This window comes from Eublepharis macularius, chromosome 1, assembly GCF_028583425.1.
Source record: "Eublepharis macularius isolate TG4126 chromosome 1, MPM_Emac_v1.0, whole genome shotgun sequence".
In the NCBI taxonomy this organism is placed as follows: domain Eukaryota; kingdom Metazoa; phylum Chordata; class Lepidosauria; order Squamata; family Eublepharidae; genus Eublepharis; species Eublepharis macularius.
In genome coordinates this window covers 41,802,313-41,823,398 of record NC_072790.1, presented here as the reverse complement: position 1 = coordinate 41,823,398, position 21,086 = coordinate 41,802,313, and the positions used below count along the sequence as shown (strand labels likewise).

Below are 21,086 nucleotides of genomic sequence, written 5' to 3'. Positions count from 1 at the left end.
GCCATTTTTATGTGGCACGGGAATGTTTTAATTCATTATCTTCTTGGAATGGAATGAAAGGCAGAGCAGCCAAAATGTCTAGCAAGTGACCAAGACTAATGTCACTTTAACATAGCTAGACTAAAAGAGGGAAAAAAGCTAAATTGAAGAAAGCTTCTCATAAATCAGAAATGACCCTCCAGTTTCACAGGGATGGCTAAGAAGCCCTGAGACATTACTTGATAAGTTTTGCATAATTTTAATTTACATTGGCCATTTTATTTTAAGTAGGAAGTCAGTTAATAAATAATAATGTTAATGAATAAATATTTTAAAGTGCATGCATCAAGTGATGTTTCCCAAATTATTTATTTATTTTAGAAAACGGATATGCCGCTTCTCCAGAAATCTGCTCAAAGTAGCTCACAACTAAACAATTTAAGAAATCCAAGTAATTAAAACAAATCAGGGACATAAATACTGCATAAACAACATCCAGCAGCCTAAAGGGATATTCATAAGGCAGTCCCTGGACTGGAAGCAGGCCATTAGAACAGATTTAAAAGATGGAACCTGTCAGTTATAAAGGCCTGAGAGAAACGTTTTGGCCTGGAAGGAAAAGTAAGATAGGCACCAAGTAAAGTAAAGAAAGTAAGATAGCACCAAGCCAGCCTCAAGGCATTTCAAAGGAAAGGTGGCACCAGTGAAAAAGTCCTATCTCTGGTCACCACCCGTTTCAGCTCTGCAGATGGGGCGCAGATAACAGGGCTGGGGAAGAGGCAGGCTGGACAGTACAGGAAGTCATTTAATTTCCCCTGAGACTTGATTGATAACAATACTTAGCACCTAAAATCTTCAACTAGCACCATACGGTAGGCCAGCTCCAGTATTGCAAATGGGAAGGGGCTGCATTCCCGTGGCTTACCTACAGCCACCCACCAAGTTTGTGTAAATTTGTGCAAATATTTTTTATTAATTTATAAAAAAGAAGAACTGTGTAAGTGGCAGTTTTACTCACAGCCACTTCATTCAAAAGTCTTCTATTTATATTTAATATAAGCATTGATCAGTAGGGAATATGTAAGAGATAAATAAATAAGCAATTCATTTACACAATTAACAGTGCCATCTTAAACAGATGGGTATAACTCTGCCTAGGACGGCACTGTTAACTACGCAGGGGCAGCTTAATATGGGCCAAATACAGTACAGCTAAAACGCCTGCAATTTTCAGCACTGGAGTTTAGTTACACACAGTAACTGCTGTGTTGGCCTCAGCCAATACATATACAACATAAAGATACAAAAAGGTGACACTTTCATATTGGACCAGCTTGTGTCAAGTTACAAAGAGTTTCTCAGTCAGAACATACATCTTCTGAGATGTCTAAATAAAGGCCAGTTAAAGCCAAGGTCTTACTAAGGTAGTACCCATGTCAGGATCGTACCCTTCAAGACTACAGGTGGTGGTGACTCACAATTGAATACTTTTTATTCTTATTTTTTTGTTTATTTATTTATAGTCCGCCTTTCTCACTGACTCAAGGCGGATTGCATAGTGTGAGATTAGTACAATCAGTATCAAGGACATTTCCATACAGTAGGTAAAGGGAGTCCCCTGTGCAAGCACGGAATCATTACTGACCCATGGGGGGGATGTTGCAGCACGATATTTTCTTGGCAGACTTTTTATGGGGTGGTTTGCCATTGCCTTCCCCATTCATCCATACAGTATCAAGGACATTTCCATAAACAATGTCATAGGATTTTACAAAGATATAGCATTAGCAAGGATACAATACAAAGTTGAAGAATTGCTGAAACAGAACATAATCAATTCTAGGACTGACACTGATAACATGAAGTACAGGTAGTGTATAGGAGTACATATTCAAAGCAACAAATAATATGCAAGGCAACATAGTGGTGAAGTTTATGGTCCCTAACTCATTAGCGAAGCATCATAACGTGCACACAATAACATGCACATAATGTGCACACAATAATATGGTACAGCCCCGTACTCAGGCTTACCACTCCTCAAGCAGGGTTATGCCTCAAATGTGATGTCTTCCATGCACACAACTGAAAAGACTCAGCCTTCCACCTGACTGTCATCTTGTTTAAAAGTTTTACATACATTTTGTATCAGGCACACGTGCACGCAGCATTAGCTGCAGGGCTTTTTTTCAGCGGGAATGCGGTGGAACGGAGTTCCGGAACCTCTTGAAAATGGTCACATGGCTGGTGGCCCCGCCCCCTGATCTCCAGACAGAGGGGAGTTTAGATTGCTCTCCGCGCTGGGGCAATCTAAACTCCCCTCTGTCTGGAGATCAGGGGGCGGGGCCACCAGCCATGTGACCATTTTCTCTGAGGGCAACCCACTGAGTTCCACCACCTCTTTTCCCAGAAAAAAAGCCCTGATTAGCTGTCTACATTCTGTGATCCTGGTAGATAGAAGTTGCAAAGATATGGATAGGCCCAATACATCAGGGCCTAACTGCCAACTAGTCTGGCCATTAACTATCAAACATATAAGAATCATGAACAGCTGCAGTTCCTAGTTATTCCTTCTCTCACACAGTAAAAGATAAAATGACCAGTTACCATAAACTGAATGATGTCTTCCGGTTTGTGTTTTGCTGATTTGAATGCAGCCAGTTGAGTAACAACCACAATATTATATTCCACGTGGCCAGACATCATCTTCCCCCGGATTTCCTGGTACTCTGGAACTGACAGATCTAGACCCGTGTGGGCATTTTGAACAGGCCTGCAGATGTAAACACAACACCGTCCAATTAACTAATCCAATCAGGACACCAGTTTTTGGTCCACTGGCTTTCCAAATAGACCGACAGTTAATCTGTCAAGACCAAACATCAGCATCTGGAAACTAAAAGACAAGCTATCATTTTGGCGGAGATGTTCCACCAGGCTTACGGTTGAGGCCAGCGTCAGGACCATCATTGAGCCTCCCACCAGTCTCTGGCATTTGAGTACAGCTCATGTGTCTGTCTACCCCCTTTGCATGCTGGGAGCAGGAATGTGTAGCCAACTATATCAGGTTTTTGTATATATATAATTTTAATTGCTGAATTTTATTGTAGAATCTGCTGTGTAATTGTATTTTATGACTGTTGTACCCCGTCCTGAGCCCACTTGTGGGGAGGGCGGGTTAAACACCGAATAAACTAAACTGGTACAATAACCTGTCATAGCTAACTTGGGGGGGGGGGGATAAAGTTCTCAGAAGTGCCTTAATGGCTGATTCCGCACACATTGGATATGCACTTTCAATGCACATTATCAATTGTTTGAGGTGGATTTTTTGTTCCGCACACAAAAAAATCCATTCCAAAGGATCTATAAAGAGGATTGGAAGTGCATTATCTAACGTGTGCGGAATCACTCAATATGTGATCCTTTTCTCTATTTCCACACAGATTTTTTAAAAAAATCTCTAAAATTATGTTAAGGCTGGGCTGCATATGCAAACAACTCTGTCTCCCCACCACCACCACCACGTTACGTATGTAACTAGGCAACTATATGGTGAAATGTTAGCATAATCCAAAAAAAGAAAGTACACTGTGGCAGACACTTCCAGGATTTTGATATGTGTGGACACTGGAACTGCTGCAGCTGCCTCTTGATACCCCCCCTCCAATCCATGCAGTCATGCACATAACAGCATTGAGAAAGAGAAAATTATTCAAATGTGCAAGAAGGTAAAAGAATAGCTTTCACGAACTTGTACCAAAGTTGTGGACAGGGAAAATGCCCTGTGGAAAACTACTTTTCCCACCCAGACTCTTCACAAGAAATCCAGCCATGAAGACTGCAGCACCAATGATTAAACTGCAGTGGTGATTTTTGCAGGCCAGTGTATTTATTTATATCCCGCTTTTGTCTTCAACAGGAACCCAGAGTGATTTAAAACGTGGTTCATTTTTCTCACAATCACCATTCTGTGAAGTAGACTAGCCCAAGATCACCCAGCAAGCTTCCATGGCACAGTGAAGATCTGAACCGGGGCCGCTTGGATTCTAGTCTGGCACTCTAACCACTACATCACACTGTCTCACCACCGACTTGCCACTAGGAAGGAACCCAAGGCAATGAAATAGGGCCTCTGATTTTGTAAAAATGAGATTTGGCCAGTTAACAGGTTGTGACCTCAGAAACACAGCTGCCATGTAGACTTCTGGAAATGCAAACCAATAAGGGGTAACCAACAGACACTGAAGGGTTTCCAATCACTTTGTGACGGCAACATGCTATAAAACTAGTGTTGCCAACCTTTTCCCCCCAGAGGAACTCACGTACTTTTAAACTGCTTAACATAAAGCAGAAATTAGCAGGTAAAGCTTTTCCTGGCATGCATACATCTGCAATGAAGCATCTTAGTGTACTATGGGATGTATTTCCATAGGTATTTCCATAGGTCCTCCAGTTGCTTAAGGTCATCAGTGGCTATTAGCCACAGGAGATAGATGGTATTCTCTTTGTGGGGAGGTGGTGCTCTGTTGTCTTGGTGCTGGAAGGAAGGCAGTGGGAGGGCTTCTGGTGTCCTGGCCTCACTGACAGTCCTTTAGATGGCACTGGATTTCTAGCCACTGTGTGTGACAGAATGTTGGACTGGATGGGCCACTGGCCTGATCCAACATGGCTTTGCTTATGTTCTTATGTTCATAGGAGACCTCTGAGGAAAAAAGTTGACCACCCAAGAAGGATTACATTGGATTTTTTTTCTTCCCCTTAGTGGATTCCCCTCAACCCTTAGGCACATTCGAATAGAACTTTTTGGAAAATGAGGAGAGAATAGCTTTATGTGAAACAGCCCCTCCCTGAAGGAAAATTGTGAGAATAGGTATGTTAAACCCCATTGGCAAAGAGCGACTTTCCCCTTGTTGCGGAAGAAAGAGCTCCAGAAGAACTGGGTGTGGGGCTTGAATGGAGCAGGAGAAACTCTATAGAGGTTCCAACTTCAGGGTGGGAAATTCCTGGAGATTTGGAGTGGATCCTGGAAAGGGTGGGATTTGGGGAGGGAGGGACCTCACCAGATTATAAAGCTATAGAACCCACACTCCAAAGCTGCCATTTCCTCCACTCCAGGGGAACTGATCTCTGCGGCCTGTGATTCCGGGAGATCTCCAGGCCGCACCTGGAGGATGGCAACCACACCAAAGCAAACGGAGGCGGACTGCCCCTAGCAGAGGAAGGGCAGCAGGCGCGCCTCCCAGCAGGGGCAAGGGACCCCCAGAGGCGCCATTCCAGGGCAAGTACCCGGCGGAGGAGCCCCGCGGAAGAGGGAGGGAGGCCGAGTAAGCAGCAGGGGACCAGGAGGGCCGGCAAACGGCGGAGGCGCCTCAGCCCCAGCGCCTGGCCGCGGGATAGTTCAGGCGGAGGAGGCGGAAGCGGCGCCAGGCCAGGCCGCGCAGGCGGAGAAGCGGCCAAGGCGCGCCTGTCCTCGCCAGGGAGGCCCGGTGCGCGCTTGGTGGCGAAAAAGCGGCGGGTCTGGCCGCCTCCGCCCGGCCGCCTCCCTACCTGGTGGTGACCAAGGCGGCCGGGGCCGGGCTGTGCTGCATGGTCTCGCCTCCTCCCGAAGCAGCGGCAGCTCCTCCTGCAAGGCTGCCTGGGAGGAGAGCCGGAACGGGCGTCACGGGAGCTTTTCCATCCTGGCAGCCTCAGCGGCGGCTTCTGACCTCAGCCAGCATGGGATGGAGAGCGTTCAAGGCCGCTTCCTGCTTGGCAGGATTTTGCTATGGGGGTAAAAGTCCAATTGTGAAAAAGAGAATCTGACGTAGTCGGCAGGATTCGAACCTGCGCGGGGAGACCCCAATGGATTTCTAGTCCATCGCCTTAACCACTCGGCCACGACTACTCCTAGTGGCTGATGTTTTCCGAGCAACTGTTTTTAAATTCCTTTTTCTCCTTGTGCATTGCTTGTTTTCAGCAACTAGTTTGCATCTGAGCAAGTGTACGAATGAACTATGCAACAGTACATATTTCGAAGTTTTAATTGGTACTATTTTATATGTGTTTGTGCGTATAATATAATGTTTTATATTCTATATTATATTTGATATGTTTTTATTTCATACTATATATTTTATATTTTTATATTTTTTTACTTTTAATTTCCCCCCCTCCTGCCTCAGTATTCAAGTCCATCTGGCAGGATGTGCTACCACAAATGACAAGGAAGCCCATTGGAAACAAGGGTTCTTTGTTCATTGGTACTGAAATTAGCCTGTGATTTGTTGATATATAACTGTTGATATATAACCGAGATCCTATAGTAATAATGTACTATAATAAAATATAGTTAAATGTTTGCTGGAAGTTGCAGTAACTCCCTTCACCACCCTTGTTTTCTGTTTAATGTAATCAAAGGGAAATTTGAACCTATTCCAATATCTGCCAGCTTGGTCCTAAACTCTTATTTGGAAGAAAAGATTCAGGCTTGCTTTTGCACAGTTTTTGGTGAATTATATTGGGGTTTCTCCAGGAGTAAACGATTGTTGTGGGTAGCAATCCAGAGTAGATGTAGCCAGGTAGGAAGCTCTAGTTTTCAAGCGCCCATGGGAACAATAAGATTGTCAATACATTCGGTTTTATTGGCCTGTTCAAGTATGTTCCAAGTGAGGATATGACTCAGCCTCTTTGCAAGGCATTGAAAATTTTAGTTGAGCAAACTTACACACATGCTAATTTAGGTATTTTCTGCCCTTGAGGACAGCCAGCCCTTCTAATGCATTTCCCTAACGTTTCTGGACAAGATTACAGCTGAACATCAAGAAGACAGAAGTAATGACCACGGAAGAATTACTCAGTTTTAGGAGTGACAATGAAGAAACTGAAATTGTTAAAAAAATTATCTATTCCTTGGCTCAATCATCAACAAAAAGGGAGACTGCAAACAAGAAATCAGAAGAAGATTGAGTCTTGGACAAGCAGCCATGAGGGAAATTGAGTAGGCCCTAGGGTTGCCAGCTCCAAGTTGGGAAATTCCTGGACATCGGGGGGGGGGGGTGAAACCTGGAGAAACCTGGAGAAAGAGGGATTTGGGGAGGGAAAGGACCTTGGCATGGCATAATTCCATATAGTCCACTCCCAAAAGTAGCCATTTTCTCCAGGTGAACTGATCTCTGTGGCCTGGAGACCAGTTGTAATTCCGGGAGATCTCCAGCCACTACCTGGAGGCTGGTAACCCTAGTAGGCCCTAAAGGATAAGGATGTCTCTCTGAGGACCAAGATGAAGGTAAATACAAACTATGGTAATCCTCATTACTATGTATGGATGTGAAAGTTGGACAGTGAAGAAAGCTGACAGGAAGAAAATTGATTCATCTGAAATGTGCAGGAGGAGAGTTTTGTGGCTACCATGGATGGCCCAAGAGACAAGTGGGTTCTAGATCAAACAAAGCATGAATTCTCCCTGAAGCTAAAATGACAAGACTGAGGATATCATACTTCATCATGAGAAGAGAAGACTCTCTGGAAAAGAAAACAATGTGAGGAAAAGTGGAAGGCAGAAGGAAAAGAGGAAGTCCCAGAAAAGGAAGCCATAGTCTTCAGTCCGCAAGCTCTGAGCAAGGCTGTCAATAGTAGGATGTTTTGGAGGTCTTTCATTCATAGGATTGCCTTAAGTCAGAAGCAGCTTGACAGAACATAACACACACACACACACACAAAGAATTATCCTTTGTCCCTTTGTGAGCAGATACTCTCTGAGCCTTGTTTGGCTTGCGTTTGCCATTTGCCTTGGGTTGTCTGTGCCTTTTGCACATGCCCCTTTTGTGCTTCTTTTGCGTTTGTTCTTTTTCTGAATTTACTTTTCTACTCTTGGCTCATTTTCTATTGCATGTGCATGTATGTGAATTTTGACTGCTTTTAGGTATGTTTTGATCCATGGGTGTGTGTCACATCCCTCTCAAAGTGCCCGGTTGTACTCTTTCATATCCTGGCACCTGTGATGCTCAACTTTTCTTCCTAACAAGCATCCCCAAAGTCAAACCCTCATCAGCAGTGATAGTAGAGAAAGACCTCTCAGTGATCATCTATTCAGCTCATGCTCTGTGATTTTCTGGTCCACCCACCCACACTTAAATATTAAGGAGAAAACACCAACATTGCCCAATAGTAACCTAGGCTCAGTGATTTGGTGTATGGTGGAAACCACCTTTTCTATCTTATGGAATATGTACAGGTCAACATTCCTTTCTCCGCTTATATTTTCTTTGTAGTATTTTTTCTTAATCTTTACCTTAGTAATTGTTCCTTTGATGCTGTACCAAACCTCACGTTAGATCTTAAGAGACTGACAGTATTATTTACATCTGCCTAGTGCATGGGAAAGTATCCACCTGACTGGTCTTATTATTCTTCCATGTTTGTTATAGTGTGGATTTTGATCATTGCATTACAGACTAACACGGCTAACTCCTCTGGCGTTATTACTCCTGTATGTCTATCTTGAATTTGTAAACGTCTTTATACCATCATGAGCTGTGGTTCTTTTGAATTTGGTCAGGTAATGTTAATTCTCTACAACAGCAAGTTGTAACATTGGAGCATTGTGACTCTCTCTCTCTCTCTCTGAGAATTAAACCTCTTCAAGAAAGGGTTGCCAAGTACCAGATGGAGCTGGAGATCTTCAGGAATTACAACTGATTATAGAGTTCAGTTCCCCTGGAGAAAATGGCTGCCTTCGAGGGTCTACGGTAATATACCCTGCTAAGCTGCCTCCCCCCACTAAGGTTGCCAGCCTTCAGGTGGTGCTACAAAACAAAAAGGGCGCCCCCAGGAAAAAGGACAACTCAAAGGACAAAAATCCAGGGAACTAAAACAGTAAACAGTCAAAAACAATTACTATATATATTTACATGTGCAAAGTGCTAAAGTGCAAGTGTATACAGAATCAATACAAAGTGCATAAATTACAAGCATTCAGGGGGTAGTCTGTCAATGAATAAATAGTCACAGCAATTCAATATTGGTGTCTGTCGGCTTCATTGTGCTTCCAACTGAGTGTGGTGTTCCATTAAAACTAGCCCTAGAAGAAGAAACACCGAAACGGGAACGGAAAATTGCACAGAAGCCCATCAGCTAGCAGTGCCATAGGGCACGTCCTATTCTATCTGTGGACCTATGGACAAATGGACTGATTTCCAGCTCAAGCAGGACACTTTTCTCCCACCTCTGCGTACTCTCTGTCCACCAGTTGAGACTATATATTGAATTGCTGTGACTATTTATTCATTGACAGACTACCCCCTGAATGCTTGTAATTTATGCACTTTATATTGATTCTGTATACACTTGCACTTCAGCACTTTGCACATGTAAATATATATATTAATTGTTCTTGACAGCCTTCAGGTGGTAGCTGGAGATATCCTGGGATTACAACTGATCTCCAGGCAACAGATACCAGTTCCTATGGAGAAAATGGCTGCTCTGAAGGATGAACTCTGTGGAATTATACCCCACTGAGGCCCCTCAAGAGCCAAAAAAGCCCTGCCCCTCCCCAAACCCCTTCCTCTCCTGGCTCCATCCCCCAAATCTCCAGGAATTTCCCAACCCAGAGTTGGCAACACTACTAAATGATAGAAGCAGTACCTGTAGTTTTTTTAAAAAGGAGGGTCTCAGCATCCATTAGGCAGCCACAACAGTATTGCCAGCCTTTCAGCCTTGGTTTCTGTCAGTTTGAGGGAGGCCTTATCAGGGCCAGGCCTGGCAGCAACCCCTGGGTGACTCCACACCACACAACTTGCATGACTCATCCAGGCCCAGCTACTTGATACCGTTGAACAGCAGCCAGCCACCGCATGATAGTCAGTGTGGTACAGTGGTTAGAGTTTTAGATTAGGATCTGGGAGACCCAGGTTCAAATCCCCTTTCTGTCACGGAAGCTCACTGGGTGAATTTGGGCCAGTCATGCACGCTCAGCCCAAGCAACCTCACAGAGTTGTGAGGATAAAGTGGAGGAGAAGAGAATGATGTAACCTGTTTTAGGACCCCATTGTGAAGAAAGACGGGGCATAAATAAAGTTAATAAATGAAGAGGAAGGGCAGATCGCTTGGTGAGTGGGAAGGAGAGAAGGAAGCAGGAAAAGGGGACAGGATACTGGGGCTGAGGAAGTGGAGATGGGGAAATGAGACGCCTCCTGCAAACTCCTCCGCTTGTTCTTGACTAATTTTCGGTAGACCTCGAGAAAGAACATTTATTTGTGTTGGGAAATATGGAAACCAGCTAGTTTATAAATCTGTTGTGTACCCATTGATTTTGCCTCCTTTTTATTTCGAAGTATATCATCTTTCTAGTAGCCACATGTGAGAACACTGGAGAGGAAGCAGAAAAGAAACAGAATTTCTAGCCAATTCAGCTTTTCCATTTGCATCTCAACCAAATTACATCACAGTTGAAGCTTAAATGCCCACACGAACCTCATGTATAAAAGCCCTCTGCAATACATCCATTATCAGCTACACAGAGAAACAAAAAAACCTATGCTTTCTTTTCAGTAGCATGGTATTTCCTGCCAAAACAAAAATTCTGGTACCTTGAGGAAGGACAGCTTGAACCAAGACCCAAGCATACTTTTGCTGAGCCCAGTCACATTACACACATACAGTCTAATAAGTCGTTGTTTTTAAATGAAATAAACAGAATGTCAGACTAGAATCTGGGAGAACCAGGTCTAAATCCCCAGACTGCCAGGGAAGCGTGCTAGGTGACCTTGGGCCTAGTCACACACCTTGGGCCTAGTCACACACACTCGGCCTTACCTACCTTGCAGGGTTGTTGTGTGAATAAAAGAATAACATTTGATTTATATACTGCCCTTCAGGACAACTTAACGCCACTCAGAGCAGTTTACAAAGTATGTTACTATTTTCCTGTGAGGTGGGTGGGGCTGAGAGAGCTCCTAGAAGCTGTGACTGACCCAAGGTCACCCAGCTGGCTTCAAGTGGAGGAGTGAGGAATCAAACCCTGCTTTCCAGATTAGAGTCCCACAGTGTTAACCACTACACCAAACTGGGTCTCCGGTGGAGGCAAGGAGAATTATGTAAGCCACCCTGGGTCTCCATTGGGGAGAAAGGTGGGGTATAAATAAATAAGTAAATAAATAGACCAAATCATGATGATATGAACTTGCAGTACAAGTCAGACCCTTGGGTTCTGAAGCCCTGGTGATATGCAGGGCTTTTTTTCAGGGGGAATGCGGTGGAACGGAGTTCCGACACCTCTTGAAAATACTCGACAACAGTGCTTGAAAATAATATTATTTCAAAGAAACCCGTACGTTTCTTCCTCATTTCCCTCTTGAGAGTTCCACCACCTCTTTTCCCAGGAAAAAAAAAACCCTGGTGATATGTATCCATTTCCCTCCACCCCATTCTTGGGCCCTGGCTGAAGAAGATCCCAGAACAGATCTGGGTTAGAGCCAGTGTTTTTGGCAGCTCCCAAAGCAGAGGCTACTACAAAAGCTGTCTTTCCCTAAAGAAATGTGCTTAATTTTTTTAAAAAGGACCAGCAGAGAGCAACTGGCCCCAAAAACCAGAGACTAAACTTGTTCTCTTACCTCAAAGTTTGCCGGGATCTGTAGGCGTCCTGGAAGCTTAAAGTTTAGCATTTACAGAGCAGCAGGAAGGGGAAGGGAAATACAGGCTACAGATCCTGGCAAACCTTGAGGTAAGAGAACACGTGCTGAACCTAGGTATTTCTTAACGTGTGTTTTGGCTCTCAGTCAAGATTCCCCCCTCCCACTCTCGGACACACAGCTTCTGTTGAGTAAACAACCATATAACAAAATGGCAACCATTTTGTGAGTCTCACTTCCAGCAGTGCAATCCTAAGAACACTTCCCAGGGAGTAAACCCTGCTGAGTAGACTTCGGTAGGATCCTGAATAGACTTGCACTATAAGAGTACAAAAAACCACTTGCTCGTGTACTTTTTCAAGCAGGCCTTATAGCATTTTGAAGATACAGGAAATACAAAAAAAAAATAATAACCCCACTCCACCCCCAATTGCAGCCCCACTTACTTGGAAGTAAATTCCATTTGTTTCAAAGAAACTTTCTTTAAGTAAGTATGCTTAGGGTCAAGAGACGTATATCTCTCTCATGAAAGCCTCCTCTCTCTCTGAGATAATCTATCATCTGCCTCAAGATAACAGTTACAAAACCCAGATGTGAACCTGTAAGATTTTTTTTTTCAAATCAGGAGTCGTTTTCTGAATTGCTAGATTTAAAACTCACTTTTTTTATAATGTGGTAAAGCTCTTGATAGTCAGGCAAGGCCGACTTTTTAACGTTCTCAACACTGGTTATATTTATGGTGCGGAACAGAGAGAATCGCCCCAGAGTTCTTCGTTATCCCCTGAGGTCCACCGCCACCTCCACCATCTGAAACATTTCACCTGTAATGTCGTGAGGGACTTGTCAGGAACAATCAAGACAAAGCCCTAAGCAATCCCTACTGAAAGATAAACCTGCCACTTGCCTCACTTGTGGCAGAGAGCTTCTGAAGTTATGAGACCTTGTTTCTGGCAAGCTTTGGGGGGCTCCATAAATCACGAATAAATTTAATAGCATGCAGCAAAGGGGGAAAACTCAGATTTCATAGTTTGCCACAGTGCCATGTAACATACTGTTCCTATCCCCCACAAAAATTGCCTTTGTTTCTTACAACGTTTTGTTGTGTAAGATGTGCGTGCGTGCACGCGCACATACACACATGTGTGCATGAGAGAGAAGGAACATATTTTAGAGACTTTAGGGGCTTGAGGAAGTCAAGATTGACTTTACTACTTCAGACTTGGAGTTGGGGATGTGTGTCTAAATGCTCTTCCATGGGGAAATATACTCTCTGTAGGAAATTTTCAGAAAGTTTTCAGTACAATCCAGGAAAGACTTGCCACTTAGTTCTGCTGAATGTATAGACAACATAAGGGCGCTGAGCATTACAATGCCCCCATGCTGTCCATTAACCGTGGCAGCAACCACTGAAAGGTGAAAAAGATGTCAGCCCCAGGAGGTGTTTTTAAATTCCCATTATTTTCTGAACTTCTGTACATTTCCTAATTTTATTTCAAATGTTGTTGAATGAAAATGATGGGATTGGGAAGGAATATGTGTTTTAAACATCGGTTACAGTAAGAATGGGGACACTTTGATTTTTAGATAAAATTTCAAACTTTAAAAAGACAATTTTGAACAACAGAATCAAGAATCAATGGAATCAAGTGCAAAAGGCATTCCGATGGAATGGAACGGGGGCTTAAGGGGAATTTGCATGGGTTGCAGAAGACAGGGGAATTATATGCTGGTGGTTGTTTTACTGAGCCCATTTGTGACACACCCTTGCTCTAAAAAGCTGTAGTGTGCATTGAGTTATCCTATTTTAGAATAAAATAGGATAGGTAGAATGGAGTTGTTAATCAGGCACCTGTAGGCAAAGTTTACACTTTACTGTTTCACACACACTTGCTGCCCATCAGCCAGGGAGTAAGTGAGATCTGCTTTGCATAAAGAAAACCCAAGTTTCAGCTCCCCCCCCTCATTGTCTCCAGTTAAAAGAATCAGGAAGCAGGTGATGTGAAAGACCTTTCCCTGAGACCTCAGAGACCCCTTGCCAATCAGAGTAGACGCTGTTGATCCTTGATAGACGAAGGGTCTAACTCCAAGTAGGGCAGCATGCCTCCATGTGAAAAGGGGCTCAGAGTGCCAGATGTGTTTTCTACTATCTTTTTACTGTATGTGTGACTGCAGCATACCAGCGTACCAGAGAACACTGATACATTTTCCAGATGCTGCCCAGGTTGTCCTGTCACTGCCACCTCTTTTTCACCTCTCCCTGTTACATTGGGAAGCAAAGTGTCTTGCAGTTAGTTGCCAGAGGAGGCTTGCTTCCATCTCAGAGCCAAGCTACAAGTGACGCCTGACACAGGTTGGACACCTGTCAGCTTCCCTCAAGTTTTGATGGGAAATGTAGGCGTCCTGGTTTTACAGCTTGGCTCTCCATTACAGCTGCAAGACCAGGATGCCTACATTTCCCATCAAAACTTGAGGGAAGCTGACTCAGGCATGCCGCTCTGGGGCATTTCCTTCCCCAGCAGCAGCTGGAGAGAAACAGGTGGCAGCTGCACAGAAGCAGGTAAGTAAGCTGCAGCCTTCTTTTCTCTTGCTGTAGCACTAATTTCTACTACCTATGCTGCTGCTGTTGCTGCTGGGAAAGACCAACGCCATGAAAGTGGCTCATCGCAGGCTGCTAACTAACTGCAAGGCACTTTGTTTTCCAGTTGGAGGAGGAAAGTTAGCAGCACTGAAGCAGCTATCCGTTTCCTTTTCCGTATATACCAGCATTTCATTTGCAACCACATTAAATTAAAAAAAGAACTCAATGCGCATCACCGTGTCGTTCACTTCTTTGTAACGTCCTGCTGTCTTCTCTACTTGCCTGTCTGAATAAAAACCATCAGTCCTCACAAACAGAATTTCCATATCACCCAAAGTCAACTCCAACACAACACTTTCCTATGGAGATTACACATACTTTCGACTGAAAGCTATAAAATTATGAGTAATGTTACAGAGAAAGATTTTGTGATGAACTTACATGTGTTAACCAGTTATCTGACCACAGAATAATATTAGTGAATAAACATGTAATGTTCCTCCCCACACATCTTTCTCAAACCATGACAGACATCAAGAGTACATGTTCATCTTGGAAACAAAGCAATGTCAACCCAAGATGGAAATCTCCTGTTTTAAGACAGCCAAAAGAATAATAGTTATCTATTTATTTAACACAGTTCTATCTTGCCTTTCAAAAGAACTTTGTATCCATGAGGGCTCCCAATAAAAGAAGATAAAGTCCAATAAAATTGTAACAAGCAAATCACAACCCATATAAAAAGAGCTCTAGCAGATCATAAAGCAGCAGGCACTAATAAATGGAAGAAAAAGAAAAGCTCAGGCAAGCAAAAGCAGTTTGACCCAGCACATAAAACTGAAGTTCCCTGGGGAACTTTTCTGCTGTGGCTATTTGACAATCAGTGTGCCGTTAACCTTCCAAATATCTGGAGATGGGGGCATCCTGAGAAATGTCTCTTTATTTTTATTTTAAAGATCAAGCAGGTTCATATTTATGAAGCACAATTCAGTGCTGTTGACAGACTTAGATTCATCCAAACAAAGGCTGGTATGTAGCAGCACGGTGTTAAATAGAATTAGTAAGAGTTTGAAACTTAGGCAGGAAAAGATAGAAAAGCTGGCACAGATACACATGGAAAGGAAGTGGTGACCTTATCATAAAACCTTGCATTAAAAGTTCACAATGATTTCCATTTCATAACCTTCCATCTGTTTTCTTCTTCCCCCATGGTGCCATTTCAGTACCAAATTTTAGATTGCAAGATCTTTGTGGCAGGCACCAAGATGAAGATTCCAAATTTCATAGCAATTTTTTTTGCCTCTTTCATCTCTAGAATGGAGGAATAATGGGATACCCATATTCTCTCACACACTTCGTTTTCTCCTAACTGTAGGCTTATTTTAGTAGAAGGCCTAATGCTGTAGTTTGTATTTTTTAAAAAGTTCTTATGAATCCGAAGACAGAGCTGATGCAGTTCTCAGGGAGTTATTACAACATTAGACTGATAAATGCTGGAAATGTAACTTCAGAATGAATGTCAAGGATACAGTTTTTCTTCTAATAAGTCACATTAAAAATGTTTTGGTTTGGACAAATAAGGAACCACTTGTTAAGCAAACACTACCCACTGCTTCAGGGATATCAGGTCACTTGCTTGCATTTTAAAAAGCCGGAATAGTGTGTTCTGGTATCAAAACAATGTTTATCAGTCCATCAACCCATTAGCGTCATCTCAAATTAAACACAGTTCTTATGTAACGATGGATGACAAGGCTGTCCAGATAACCAGGAGGAAGCATAAACAGGAACATTTCGATTTATGTACCCATAGGTGACCTGGCTGGCCCTTGTTGTTAGCTTTGCTAATCCTTCTTGTTCAAGTACTGTTTATTCATTTTTATATAGGACAGTTCCTGCCGGACTTTTATGAAGATGACTTTTGAGACAAAAAAGGAGCCCGTCATGGGCAACTTTAGCCACCAGATGGTGCTATTTTCCTGTGGCTGAACTCTATAACCCCTGTCTCTGGCAGATTTGTTATCGGCCTCTCAGAGGCCTTTTAAATTCTCTTGCTCTCGATTCTCGATCTACTTTTTTGAAATAATTTTGTGACTTGTGAGGGGAATTTCCCCATGTTTCTTTCATATGTGTTTCATATATGGAAGAGATTCCTTTCTTCAAGGTTCCTATCCACCTCAGCAGTAATGAAAGACTTGTCTATCCTACTACTTAGTAAGTCTCCAGATAGTAATATATAAATTAAATTAACTGATCTATAACGCCAACACTGGAAACATCAGATGGTTTGCAAATCACAGGGGTGGGTGGGTCCTACCCCTGTCTTACCACTCCACTGATGAAAGCTCAGTGGCTTTGTTTTGAAGTCTTGTAATCTGTGGAGCCTTTCTCCAACTTAAGTGGCTCTTCCATTGGAGGAAGAGTGATTTAAGATGGCGGACGGCTCCTTAGGCTGGAGAAAAGCTCCTTGAAGGATGGTTGGATCCCCCCATTAACTCCTTTCATTCTGGATTAATTAATTTGGAATAATTTCCCCCTGACGTGTGTACTGGCTAGTGTGTATTAGTACAATGGGTGTAGTAGGCCTTTGGCAGTTGATTTGACCTAAGTATGCTTACAAGAAACTGTAGGGGATTGTGGCAAATACCCTGGAACAGAACAGGAAGTCAATCTTAGTTGGAACAAGTCTGTTTGCTGGTAAGTCCAGATGAGTAAAAAAGACAAACCCATGCTTGGTTACCTGAGGGTTTTTATTTTATAATTCAGCAAGTTAAAAAAAAGAGGGGGGGGGATCCTCTCCAGATTCTGCTGTAGAAGGCTGTTAATTAAGTTTTGAAAGGGGCTCGATCCAAAGAGGTGGACTGCCAACACAACAGACTTGGGCACTTACAAAGAAAAACAAATGCTTGCATTCTTATCAAAGAGGGAGAAAGCAGATTGGTCCAAGGAGCAGAAGGGAAGGGAGAAGTTAAGGTCCCATTTCAGGAACTTCTGAGCCACGGGAAGGCCCGGCAGCTGTTCTAGACTGGGCTGGGTGGAAGGAAATTTAAGAAAGCCCCAAAGGGTTTGGGTGAAGCTGCAATGCAGAACAGATGCGGGGAAACACGGCAAGTCTGTTTTCTAATGGACACCATGGGACAAAGAGGACAGAATGTCCAGTCACAATGAACATCCCTTAGAAGTGGACAGCTCTAGTTAGAAGGGTGGTGGTGGGCTGGCTGTCAGGAGAAATGCCACTGAAGTCAGTGGATACATACTGCTGAACAACCCACATCATTATTAGCCAAGCCACACATATATCCACATGCCTGGGACTGGACAAGATGCCTTTTGAATCGTCAGTTGCTCAGTGATGCATTCTTAGCTTCATGCTTTGGCATCTTCACCTTACAAGGATCCAAGAGAACAGAGCAGGATAGAACCACCCCCTGAGATCTTGGGACGCTGCTTCCACACACAGGGCTTAGTGGGCCAATAGTTTAACCCAGTAGAAAAGAGCAAGAGTCCAGTAGCACCTATAAGACTAACCAAATTAGTATGAGCTTTTGTGAGTCACAGGCAGCTCACTTCTTCAGCTATCTACTGGCCTCTTGCTGTTTTCTACTGCGACAGACTAACACAGCTACCCATCTTAGTATAAAGGTACATTCCTCATATGACATGAACAACCAAAGGTAAGACGTTCTGAACCATGAAAATCTGTTGACCAGCATAATTGTTTATTCAATGTGCAAATGTGACAAGGACCATTTTTAAAGGTAACACGGAAAGGGGGGACGGCTTCTTTCATGCCTGCTGAATAATGCACTTTTAACGCATTTTGCAAGTGCATTTTATTATGGGAAATGGCAAATGATTGCTAACGTGCATTTAATGTGGATGGAAAGTACATTATTCAGCATGTGTGAAAGCAGCCAGAGAGAGACAGTATGTGTGTGGGGGGGGGCGGGGGGGTTGTCCTAAATATGAGCATCAGAACCAAAGGAAGAGTCCTGAGACTTGTGCCAGTAGCAGCATTTCTGGATTTGCAGGATTCGCAAGTACCGGACTGTGACAGAAGACCCTTGGGTGAAATATGCTCTGAAATGAGATAACAAGTTCTGTATTCTCATGCGTATCAGGAGAGGAGGAATCTTGTTACCAATTTTTAAAGGAGCAAAGGCTGTTGCAATACCACCCTTCTCTGTATTCTCATTATGCCTGTGAAAGGAGATATTGCGAAAGGTTAAGTACTCTCCTCCCCACTGGGCCCACCCAACAGAAATTCCACTGGGACAAGAGGATCAACTCTGACATAGGTTGGACGGTGCAAGAGTGCAGCCCAGGCTAGACCGATCTCATTGGATCTTGGAAACTAAGCAGGGTCAGCCTTGGTTAGTAATTGGATGGGAGCGGAGGTCATTTCGTAGAAAAAGAGGTGGAGGAACTCATTAGCATAACTCATTAGCATATGTCATGCCCCTTGACATCACCGGGTCGTTAGCATAACTAATTTGCATATGCCACACCTCCTGACATCACCTATCCTGTCTGTTTTGGACCCAATCCTGGCCATTCAGGGCTGAAATTGGACCCAAAATGGCAAAAAGGGGGCTGAAAATGGCCAAAAAGGGGCCCAAAATGGTCAGGACCGGGCCACTGCTGGGTGGAAAAGCAATCCACCACTATCCATCAGAGGCCCAATCTGGGCAGTTTCAGCCCCAATCCAGGCCAAAATGGGCCCAAAATGGCAGAGAGTCAGGTGGGCGGGGTCACCTGTCATGTGACCTCTTTGGGGAACTGCCAGAACTGCGTTCCTGTGTGTTCCCCCTATAAATGAGCCGTGGATGGGAGACCTCCATTGAAGACCAAGGTTGCTATGCAGAGGCAGGCAATAGCAAACCACCTCTGTTAGTCTCTTGCCTTGAAAACCCCAACAGGGGTTGCCATAAATTGGCTATAACTTGACGGCGCTTTCCTCCACCACCAACACAGTACTTTATTCTTTTCACCAATCTGGTCAGTGAAACCTCTGCATGAGTCTTGTCTCTACACTGTGAGATAATAAAATGCACAGGGATCTCGTTTTGTTCTGGGCTGGAACCCAGTTTCCTGCCAGCACCAAAATTCCAGAAGGAAATTTTGGGGATTTTGTTTTCTTTCATTGAGTTTGTTCCTCATTTTGCATCATCACAAAACGAAGGGGACGGTCAGGTTCCAGCATTTTTCCTGGTTGCTCTCCCTCCCCAAGCAGGGTCTCCAGCCAAAATAGGTAAAACCCACCAGTTCTTCTATGGGATTCCTGGGCCAATTGAGTTGGACTCCCTCAGCCTTTTCCCTGACCATTCCCCTGCTAGAGTTCAAGAACAGACACTGCTTCCCTTGGGGCCAGACTTCTTTTGGATCCAGATAGAAGGATTATTAGCAAAGAACGTTCCACCCAGCCGTGGAAAGTTCCCTCAGCCATTGTAGAGCAGAGACTCTGAGGCATCTGACTCTCTTACTGGAGGTGGGAGCTCTGTTTGACAGGAGGAAGTGTCTGTCCAAACCAAATCCCTGTGAGAAGAAGGACAGGCAGGCAGGAATTTGGTTAAAGAGAGAGCCTACCTGGAGTTATAATAATGCGTGTGGATCTGGGGACAGGAAATAAAGCAGTGAAGATCTTCAAGCAGACTGCCCTTTTCATTTGAGAAATAGCCATGGAGACAAATGGTGGAGAGATCCAGGCAAGGGAATCCGTGGGACTCTTTTGAATGGTCATAGGGAGAAAAGATGGTTCCTGGAGCCCAACGCAAGAGGATGACAACCCGCTCCCCTGTCTGCAATTCCAGCACTGTCAGTGCAGAAAATTAATGTGTAAAGAGAAATGATGATGATGATGATGATGATGATGATGATGATGATGATGATGATGATGAGTGGCAATTCAGGATTTTGTTTTCAGAAGATGAGACGATCACTACTAGATCAAGTGATCTAGTCCAGCATTTTGTTCCCGACAAAAAGTGGTCGCAGGCTTCATGCTTCCGAAGCTCACAAGCAAGGCATTATAGAAATGCAATTCCTGTGTGAAGATGGAGCTTCCGTTTAGTGACCACGACTGACAGCTCTTGATAGATCTCTGCTCCATGAATTTGCCTCATCTTTCTGAGGAGGCTTTTAATGTTAGGGCATCCTCCCATAAATGTTAAAGCATCCTGCAGAGAAGTTATATCGCTCTATTATTTGTTTATTTAGAATATTTATGTGCCTCGTCTCCAGACATCTCCTCAAGGTAACTTAACAGCTGAGATAATAATACGAAACCATTAAAACACACCCATTAAAAACCCAACGCTATTAAAACACAACCATCAAAAGCACCTTCCCCTGCAGACATGGGCTAAGAGTGAATGTAACCAGCTATGCTTCTTTATCTTGCTTATTGATCTTGGGAAGGCTCAGTTGGTACTGTTCAATTTGGGGAGCTCCCAAGAAAACAGTGTTGCAGCTGCGGGTCAGATATGTATGTACACCTACCTACCTGGTGTTGGAGAGTGCCCTCAAGTCAGAGCTGACTTACAGCAACCCCTGGTGGGGTTTTCATAGGAAGAGCCTAACAGAGGGGTTTTTCCATTGCCTGCCTCTGCGACCCTGGTCCTCATTGGAGGTCTCCCATCCAGGGCTCATTTCGAGGGGGAACGTGCATGAACGCAGTTCCAGCAATTCCCCAAAGAGGTCACATGTCAGGTGGCCCCACCCACCTGACTCTCGGCCACTTTGGGCCCATTTCGTCCTGGATTGGGGCCGAAATGGCCCGGATCAGACCTCTGATGGGTGTGGATTACTCTCCTGTTCAGCAGTGGCCAGATCCTGACCGTTTTGGGCCCCTTTTCAGCCATTTTCAACCCCTTTTGCCATTTTGGGCCCAATTTTGGCCCTGAATGGCCAGGATTAGG

At 43.9% G+C, this 21,086-nt stretch overlaps 1 protein-coding gene and 1 non-coding gene across 3 annotated transcripts in view; both read right to left on the bottom strand.

Moving 5' to 3' along the window:
* The window catches only part of HS1BP3 (HCLS1 binding protein 3), a 53,294-nt gene extending 47,467 nt beyond the window's left edge, over positions 1-5,827 (bottom strand). Inside the window, exons 1-2 of one of the 2 annotated variants that reach the window (XM_054974417.1) lie at positions 5,530-5,827; positions 2,587-2,752 (exon numbers count right to left, since the gene is read on the bottom strand). In XM_054974417.1, the coding sequence (XP_054830392.1) occupies positions 2,587-2,752; positions 5,530-5,570 (207 nt within the window). In that variant the 5' untranslated portion in view covers positions 5,571-5,827. The remainder of the gene's footprint in view (positions 1-2,586; positions 2,753-5,529) is intronic. The other variant, XM_054974412.1, reaches the window with a different exon arrangement.
* Positions 5,785-5,866, bottom strand: TRNAS-AGA (transfer RNA serine (anticodon AGA)). Its single transcript has one exon. It is a non-coding gene; the product is annotated as a tRNA-Ser (tRNA).
* Positions 5,867-21,086: the final 15,220 nt, after the last annotated feature.